Here is a 10256-nt window from a genome sequence, read left to right on the forward strand (position 1 = left end):
AAGTAACTTACTACGTAACGTAACGTAAACGTAAACGAACCGACGACGACGTACGGACGAGAGTAGTAAGGTAAGTAATTAGTTATATAGTGTGTGTATATATATATATATATATATATATATATATATATATATATATATATATATATATATTTTTCCATTTAAACACAATGTATCTAATAGCACACAATGTCATGTAATGTATCATCTTTCAGAGTTTTATGCTACAGTGCCTGCACTTGATACTTTTGTCACTATGGAAAAGTCCCAGCGTATCCGTAATTTTTTGGAGGTAAATTATATACGAATTAGGAAACGAATGCATTAATTTCTAAGTAATCTTATGGCAATTCTAATTTGATATTTACTCAATTTATAGAGTTTAGTAATTGGGGATGTGATATTCGCACAAGTAATGGGTAAAAGCGCCGCAGGTCTTCTTCTGAAGGTGCTTTGTAACTGCAGTGACTGTCCTAGAGTTGTTACTGAATTAGGAGTTAAGGTATGTCAACATGTCAATTTAAAAATATTGCTTTTTAGTGATTTATATATCATATTTAGTGTATTTCAAATCAAATCAAATCTTATCGATTGAATCTACTCAGAAATGTAACGGTTCGCATTGTGATCCAATAATCTTTCGAGTACTCGCAATTAGCCAACTTATATTAGGCACATTATTGTATCTTGATTTTATTTGTATTTAATAACAGATTTTTGCATGTTGTGTTTATTAGGCACTAATACTAAATACGGCCACTGTGCCGGCGGTGGACAAGAAAGGTGTTACAAGAGGCTACATGGCAAATGATCTCGTCTGCGTCGTAGTCAGTGAAGTTAACGTTGAAGCCGAACGAGTTGTTGCAGTTATGAACGTACCTGCCCGGGAAGGGCAAGCACCACACCCATCTATGGGGCTTATCCATTCCGATGATCTTCCAGAAGCTTACAAGTAAGTTAACACAATAAATTACATGTAATTGCAAGTCTACCGAATCCATAATATGCTTCACTAACTCTTGTAAGTTGACTCTATGTATCTCCAGGGGATGTTCTATTCACATGATAAACAATGAGAGCATTTTGTGATGTCACACTTTTGTTCGTTATGTATTACTGTATATAAGAGTATTTGCACTCTGAAATAGAATATTTTTTTTAATTAATTGTGATACATTGAAATTAAATGTGGTACATTTAGATGTAAAGTCCATACTGATTTTTTCTTTTAATTGTATATTGTTCTATATCACAATAGATTATATTATTACACATATAATTTGTCATGTTTTGTTCGTTTCAGTTTGTCTTTGATTTTTTCTTCTTTTTTTTTATAAATAAATTGAAGGTAAGAATAATATGGCATGGTGAAAAAAGAAGGGCGAACTTTTTAACAGAAGCACTGATACTAACAAAATTAGGTGAATTAGTTTTGATTCCTCTTACACATTTTTATGAATTTAGGTGCCAGACACTCTATGTAACGTAAAAAGTTGATAGTCAGTATGATGATGAATTTCTAATGTGATACAAATGAATTCAAACCTTGAGCATTGGTTGACATGGCTCTATTGCGCACATATTCTCTCTACGTTTGTGATATATTACTCTCAAAGCACCAGCCAGACTATGGCGCAAATGACTTTTGAGGTTGAATTTCCAGTATGAGACATTGAGCCTTGAGCGGTCAAAATGAATGCAACAGACGGTAGGTATAACACTGATTTAAAGTTGTTTGGTCTCTTATAAAGATATCAAGTATATATATTTATATATCTATATGTATGTATTGTATTCTTTTAAAATGTATACTAATATAATCTTTTTGCGCAAATCGTGTATCGTAGCAAGAGGTATCCATATTTTCATGTTCGATTGTAATTTTCGTTGTTGAAGGTAAGGTGGAATAGATTTATAATCTATAGAGGAAATATTATGAGATTTGAAGCAGAGACCAAACAACTCGAGTCTTAATCGCCCAAAAACCTTTTTACTTTTAATCCTCAAAAGAATCGCGCCTTATCATAATAATGCCTTAATGTTTAAACTTACAGCTTATATTGACAAATAAAAAAAAGTGATGTCATATTGATAATTGACATCACAAAATGCAAACAGACGAAACTTCTACATCTTAAAAAATTTTTTTGGTCCGCCTTGGAAGATAATATATCAGGCGTGGCTCCCAACCTATCCTAGGGTTATGCAATTTATTTTATCGCACCAAAAAAAACTTGTAAAAACCGAAACCACACCATCGATTGATGATAGGCCGTGTGCTTTTATGTTGAGAAAAAAAAATCCTCTGATTACAAAATACTAGAAATATGCGTCTTAACGGTGAAAGGTGAGAGACGAGTTTACATAATACTGAGGTTGCGTTACCAATGTAAATTATAATATTGAGATTATATATGAGATATGAGATTATTTGTTAATAAAAAAAGGAATCTTACCTTCTGCACCGTATCCCAGTTTCGGACCCCTGCTGCTTCTTAACGGTATAAACGTAGATTTTGAACGATTCTAATCCAAAAGTTGTATAATATTCTATAATGCAATAAAGAAGAACCGAATTAGTATTTAAAGCACTTTTGGCATTAGTATTGTATCATTGATTAATACATGCAGATCGAAGTGAAGAATCACCTTTATGCAGGAATAAATGAATAATTATATTTTATTATATGTGTATGTGGGAAGACTACAGCAAATAATGCACACAAGTATGCATATGCTTACACAGCAGAAAAGTATATGGAATACGACAAGATGTCGAAGAGCAGGCGCACAAATTGCCAAACGGGCGATGTTTTTTATGGACAGGATAAAGACTTGGCTGACATGATTATCAAGTCTTTAGTTTTACCGTTAACGAAGTAGCTTTGGTTTCCTCTTTGGCAAAGGTCATCATGATGTTTGCAATATTTAATAATTAGGTATTTTTTTCTGTGGTGTAGGAAAGCGATCGACAACAAAGGTCAGAGTTATGAAACGCTGTTGGAGAATAGTACTGGCTTCAACAATCCAAACAACATAAAATATCTGTGCGACTTAATCGGTCTCGGACAAGGAAATCATTCCAATATGGTTGGATTGAGGTAAACATAGCCAAAAATTTGTATATTATAAATTTAATATATTTAAATAACACATACACACCTCTACATATGTATGAGATATCCGCCTGGGATGAATAAAATACTCCGATATACACACACACACACAAACACACACACACACACACATATACATACATACATACATCAGATAGTACATTTTATTTGTCCCAAGCGGATATCTCAGAAACTAATAGCATATTCGATTTACTGACTCGACTCAAGGTCAACTATTTATTCTTTTTAACTTTCTTGTATAGTTTAGCTCTTCTTTTGCAATTAAACAGAATATAGTAAAGCCTTCCAATTCTGGCAATTCTAACCCAAATCCCCTCGCCTCTCGCGCGCTCACCCGCTCGTGCTTGTTCCCCACTATGGGTTCAATGCTTCTCTTCTTCATAGCTGTGCATCGGCGCGGCATATTATTTCGTATAACGATCTAGCGTGGTTTCATCGAAAAATAGATACGTATACTGAGAAAGAGACACAAGTAAAAGAAGTCATATTTGTGGTTTATTTTATTTTCGTTTGTTGAGAATCTTTATTGAATTATATTTGTTTGATGGCTCTGAATGCGCGTGGCAGGAAGACTAGAAGGTAGATAGAAGTTGAAGGGGATAACATTGAGAAAGGCTTGCTTACCGTTGAAATCTTAGTAGGAATACGATCACGCGACCATTTGGAAAACTTTGGAACAGATTATTGATATACTCGGAGTTGAAATAATAAATTGAATATGCTATAAAATATAGGAAAAAGTTTTATATAAAAGTTGTAGGTGTTTTCTTGGAGAAAAGAAAGTGGAAATAACAGATTTTATATATGGGGCATTATCATGGTCAAGTCAAGATTAACATGAGTTTTTTAAATAGGAACCATTATTTTTTATTGCATATTCTTGTAGCTGAAGTCGAATCATTTTCAATATTATATAAAATTATATAAAATTTTTTTCTCTCTTAGTTTCTGAGGTCGCCTAGAGCGATTCAAATGCTGCACTCTGTATATATATACTCATTTATAGATAGACAAACTCAATTACTTTATAAGTCAGTTTCATTTGACGCTTCTAATATTCGTGATCATCATTGATTCTTGTTTAATACTTAAACAATAATGAAATTATTCTAAGAGCGTTATGAGCGTCAAGTAAAATGCAGGCTACATTATTATATTCCTGATTACGTTTATTGATATGCAGAGAAAGATTTCCACCAAATGAATACGCTACTGAATTGCGACAAGCACAAGCAAGCAAGTGGGCATTCCGAAGTGTCGCTGAGGGAATAGATCACTTCAAGGCCGGTCGTCATTCCGAAGCTTTCCAGTGTCTCAATAAAGCACTCACTGTTGATCCTCGCAACGTTGAGGGTTTGGTCGCTCGAGGAGCATTGTAAGTTTCTGACTGAAGATAACAATATACGCGCGTTTAGTTATGTTAATGTATGTAGAAACGTGTTTAATATACTATGTATTTTACAGATATGCAAATAGTGGAAGTTTCAAGAAAGCGATCGACGATTTTGAGACAGCCTTAAAATTAAATCAGACACATGCGAATGCTCGTAAATATATGGCGGAAACACTGGTTGCTCTAGGACGCAGTTATGAAGATGAGAAGAAATACGAAGATGCTCAAAAAGCATATGAAAATTGTTTGGCAATTGCGCCATATCATGAGGAAGCGCGAAATTCCATTGAATACATAAAATCTAAGACTCTCACGTCGTCACTGAACCCTCTGGATACCTTTAAGAACTTTGACACCGAGAATGATGTTGCAGAAAATAAAAAAGATAAAAAGAAACGCAAAAAGGAGAGAAAATCTAGATCAAAGAAAAGACAAAGATGGAGTTCCAGCTCAAGCTCTTCATCCACCGGATCTTCGACTTCTTCGAGTTCTGACTCGAGCAGCTCATCGTCATCGGGAAGCTCACGATCGGCATCTCGATCACCAAATCGTAAACGCAAACATAAGAAAGATCATCGTAGTTCGCTTTCGCCACTTAGCAAGCGAATGGCTCAGTATAATAATCCTCCTGCTGCAGCTGCTACTACTCACGAAACTATCGCACCGGCCTCTTATACCACAAACGCGCGCGAGAAAATGGATGACTATGAAATTAAAGTACGCAAGTTTCTCGAGCAAACCAAGGACGATTCTGATTATGAAGATAAGGCACGTATAAATTTATGAGTTTGCTTACTTGGATATTTCAAAGTTTGTAACATAAATATTAATGTAAGATGTTATATTTATGAACAGGTAAGAAAATTCTTAGAAGAGACAGCAAGATGGAAGAGAGAAAGGGAAAAGGAAAAGAAACACTCTGAAAGCGAAAAAATGAAGAAGAAAAAGAAGAAAGAAAAGAAGGGGAAAGATAAGGAAAAGGAGGACAAGAAGAGTCGTAAAAAGAAGAAGAAGGAAGAACGGAAAAAGCGTAAAAACAAGGACAAACTCGAACGAGATTTAGAAGCATTGAGAAAATCATCTTTGCCGGATTTGGAACAGTTAGAATCCAAGCTTAGTGCTTATTATGCGAAAGTTGAGAAAGACTGTGCGGCGCTTAAAAGGTTGGAATCATTGTTAGAATTTTGTCGTAATTTGAATTTAATATTTTTTTTATTACCTTCCAGTTAAGCAGTTTGATTTCAACTCGTGTTGTACAATTTTTATTTACGCTGTTTTCATATCCTCAGCTATCGCAAATGAATGGAAATCACGCGGTCGTCAGACATCGTATTCTACTTATGTTTTTATATTTACTAGGTATGTAGCACAGTATAATGACATAACTTCCCCTCTTAGCAACGCGGAGAAGCTCGCTGAAAGTTCACGCAAGGAGGAGGAGCTGCGTAGAGAGAGGGAAAGAGATGAAGCTTCGAAGGCATATCACGAGCGAGAATCCAGGGTACCAATGACTGCGCAACAGAGAAAAGGTGTGTATTATATTTATAAAATGTATATTAAAATATAACGATGTACGATCTCACCATAATCGTTTAAAATGTTTGCAGAAATCCAGAGGAAGCCACTAACAGACATATTTGAACAAGAATCCCAATTGATTCATCCCGAACCGAAACTCCCTACTTTAGACACCGCTGCATTAAATGCTAAATGGAAGGCTGCACAAGCTGCTAGGTAAGTAATTAAAGATATATGTAATACAATTTTATATTAAATGTAATAAGCTAGAATGATATTGTTTCATATTTTTGCTGTAAATTTACATGATTTATGCATGATTTCAGACAAAAGGACGTTTCTTCACAAAAATGGCAAGATGTCCAACCAGATAACAAGAAGGTACAATCTAATGTCTTTGTGGATAGCGATGAGGATGATGATAATGAATTGGAAGAAAGAATACAACGTGCGGCTCTTGAGAAATCTTTGAATATACGAAAGCAAATGCAACGCGAACTTGCTGAGAAAAGAGCACCGCCACCGCAACCTACACCGACACCACCACCACCGCTACCGAAAGAGCCTCCAATGCCAAAGCAAGCGCCCGTCAAGTATCCTACACCGCAACCGCAGAACAAATTCCAATCGTACAAGGATTCTACTATATCTGTGTCACAAACTACACCGACTAAGTTTGCCTCTACCAACAATTTGGGCGGCAAATTTCAACCGATCGGTCAAAATAGCGGAACTGGACATCCACCGGAACCACCGCGTCCTCCGCCAACGGCAAAGACTCAAGCCAAAGGTCCAAGAACCGATTCCGACAGTGAGACTGAACGTCAGCACCGACAAACTCCGAAGAAACGCGAATCGAGCAGCAGAGGCGGCGGCATGAGTAAACGTATGAGCAGGGATCGTCCAGGAAAACGTTCGCGTAGTCGATCTCGCAGTGCCTCTAGTTCCGGATCGTCTAGATCTCGATCACCAAGACGCAGTCGCTCACGTTCATATTCGAATCGACGATCTGGCAGTTATGAGAGAAAGTATAGCAGATCTCCTTCAGGTACATACAGTAGATCGCGATCACGATCGAGATCTAGGTCATATACCAGAAGTCGCAGCCGCAGTAGGTCGGGTGATCGAGGTTACTATCGCAAGAGGCAATTCCGACCATACAACAACCGCGGCACGTATTACAAGCCACGCTTCCAAGGTTTCAACAATCCGAATCATCGTGGTGGTGGCAACAATTTCCAGAATCGAAATCGCTTCTACAACAATCAACACAATAATCGTTTCGGTAACCGTCGCGGTGGTTTTAACAATCGCGGTGGTCGAGGCGGTCGTGGTAATCGTGGTGGTAGATTCTTTCATAATAAACAAGGCTTCCGTGATTTTCGCGACAGACGGGACTTCAGGGACCGTCGTGCTTCGTCGCGTGATCGATATAGCGATCGCAGCTACTCACCCGATCCAATGAGGAAGGTTGACGAAGCGAAGGAGAAGATCAACAAGATGCTCGAAGGAGGTGACGACATTGAACATCAACAGAGTGGTAGCGGTGGCACAACCGTGCCACCTAACAAGAGACAAGCTGGGCCCTTGAGCGAAGGAGAAGAGAGGGACGATGACGACTATGAGAGGTGGGGAGAGGGAGAGGGGGGCGATGCAGCTAGTACCAAGGTTGGTTAGACTTCAGGTTTCAACCTACGAAATGATAATCTCATCTTTACGATGATGATGATAACCTGATTGATGATAAAAACGAGGAATAACAGATGAAGAAAATAATGATGATGATCAGCCACGAGAGAACACGCCACGAGCCAACTAACTCTCGTTTGTTGCCAGACTGACGGAGTCAAACCTGTCGATGATAACCTGGAAGGCAAGGAGTACTTCATTGAGCGCATGAAACAGCGAAGCAAGAACGTTTTAATGCAGAGAGCCATTGCTGCTAAGATTTGGTAGTTAGGATCTGTTACCGCCACCATCGCTGCTTCTCTGTGATATAGTCGCTTTCGTTCCATCGCCCGTACTCTGGCTAATCGACCGATTGATGAGGCACGTCAAGACACTTGTAGTTTTGTAGTGCCAATCTCTTCTATTATTCACATATAAATATTTATAATGTCAAAATTTCTATTTTTTTTTATGTAATCTTATTTTTTTCCAGTGATTTAAAATTAATCTGATTTAAACATGAATCAATTGAATTTAAATAGCAGTTGTTTCAACTATACGTAATAACTACTATAATGATTCACTCGTTAAATTTTGTTGACACTTTAGAAAATTTGATATTATTTTGAAAGGGAAAATGTCAGATAGGTTATAAATATTTAGTTTAAACATTAGTTAGTGCATACATTCTTATATCTAGTAAATAATTATAGTTATATTTCAGTTCATCAACATGCAATAAGTACTCATTTAGAGGCTACATATATACAATATAATTGGCAAGTGGCTTTTCATTATCATTTGGATATGTATCTTTTTTGTCCCTTATCAATAATGTACATTTTGGAAAAACATTCAGAACTAGATTGAAACGAAAACGAGGGAAAGATGTATTTTAAAAATTCCCCATAAAAGATTAGCAGATCGTCGCTCATATATTCGAATGCCTAACAGCAATACCTTTATTGTCTTTGATTATCGTAATAATTAAAATAATCCTTGTAATAATTAAAGACACAAAATCACTAATGTAAACTTCAAGTCGAACATCTTGATAGAATATTATTGAAAACGGATTAATCATTGCTCTATATTATGATTATATACTTTGAGTTTTAATACGAGCAATTTATTACGGAATAAGATACGTATATATGTTGTATGTAAACGAGTTGGTTGTACAATTGAACACAAATATATAACACTGCAAAAAAAAAATAGTAAAACTCGACTTTCCGAAAGAACTAGACATATTCCTTCCTGTTGAAGTATCTCTATCAAGAATCTGCATACTAGTTTTAGTGCACGGTATTTTGATATCGGAGCTTGCATTGGTACCTGAATTCTCTAAACGTCTTATCGATGATTGTCGCTATCGTGAACTAGCGACAGCTAATAGCAGAACAATCTTGCTTGGAAGAAAGCACAACTCTCATTGGCTGTCGCTAGTTAATGATAGTGACAATTATCGATGAAACGTGAGAATCCCACAACAAATTAGTATATCGCGAGTACTTATTGCCGTTTCTACCAATATAGATTAACTTTAGGTATGATCAAATTTTTACTAAAAATATTTTGAAATATTTGATCCATCGAATGAAAGAATTTTACGAATTGACCAATCTTCACAGCATTTATATGTAACATCACTTTAGAAGGTGGTTCACTTGATACTACAAATACTTCGAAACTTAATTGACCAATCAAAAGAAAGAATTTTACTAATTAACATCAAAATACTTCAAAGCATTCGTAGCATTAAGTAGTTTTCACCTCGGTTCAACTTTTAATCCTTTTTTAATTCTTAGAATGGAAAAAGAACAATTAATTAAATCACAATTAAAATCAAATTATATTGATAGAAAAAGATAGTAAATTGAACCGAGATTAAAGTTAATCTTACATAGAATCGGGCATTAAAATTGCCAACGTCTCGCATTGTTTTTCATGTATGTGATTGGCTACGTTACATCGTGCACTTAGTCCGCATCCTATAATCCAAATTCGATCTAAATTATTTAGTCCCATAATGTGGTACCAAACACTTTGTAGATTATCCGATCTAGCTTTAGGATCTATTATATTCCTCTGCGAGATTCGTTCGTAAGTAGCAAATACAAACAGAATGAAGAAATAAGTGAATGTTCAAAACATCCGTTTTGTCAGAAGAGATGCAGCAATATAGAAGGATGAGAGAGACTGCTCTACTCGAGGAACTGTATTTGTGTCTACAAAGACGGTTGTCGTGTTGCACGATCTCAATGTTTACATCAAGAAAAAAATCGATTGTTTCGAATGCGATTAAATTTTCGAGAGAGAATGCGAAAAAGAAGCTCTGATAAGTCACAGCGAACGTAAGCAATGGAGCGGAACGATTTTCATCAGTAAATGGAAAGTATATAATTGTGTATATAAAATCCTATATAATGATAATCGCATTCAATAATTATATAATACAGTGATTTTACAACACGTACAATACGATTTTACATACAAGTGATTTTACAGATGCTCCTCTAAAAGAGTCCGAAATTCGC

At 36.1% G+C, this 10256-nt stretch overlaps 1 protein-coding gene across 1 annotated transcript in view; it reads left to right on the forward strand.

The window, feature by feature from the left end:
• LOC105627918 (tetratricopeptide repeat protein 14 homolog) overlaps positions 1-8004 on the forward strand; it is an 8479-nt gene extending 475 nt beyond the window's left edge. The window contains exons 3-13 of the mRNA XM_012209190.1: positions 216-292; positions 380-502; positions 738-952; positions 2961-3101; positions 4321-4512; positions 4602-5298; positions 5386-5693; positions 5890-6059; positions 6138-6264; positions 6375-7716; positions 7885-8004. Of these exons, the coding sequence (XP_012064580.1) occupies positions 216-292; positions 380-502; positions 738-952; positions 2961-3101; positions 4321-4512; positions 4602-5298; positions 5386-5693; positions 5890-6059; positions 6138-6264; positions 6375-7716; positions 7885-8004 (3512 nt within the window). The remainder of the gene's footprint in view (positions 1-215; positions 293-379; positions 503-737; positions 953-2960; positions 3102-4320; positions 4513-4601; positions 5299-5385; positions 5694-5889; positions 6060-6137; positions 6265-6374; positions 7717-7884) is intronic.
• Positions 8005-10256: the final 2252 nt, after the last annotated feature.

The sequence above is a fragment of the Atta cephalotes genome, assembly GCF_000143395.1.
Source record: "Atta cephalotes unplaced genomic scaffold scaffold00011, whole genome shotgun sequence".
NCBI classification, from domain to species: Eukaryota; Metazoa; Arthropoda; class Insecta; order Hymenoptera; family Formicidae; genus Atta; species Atta cephalotes.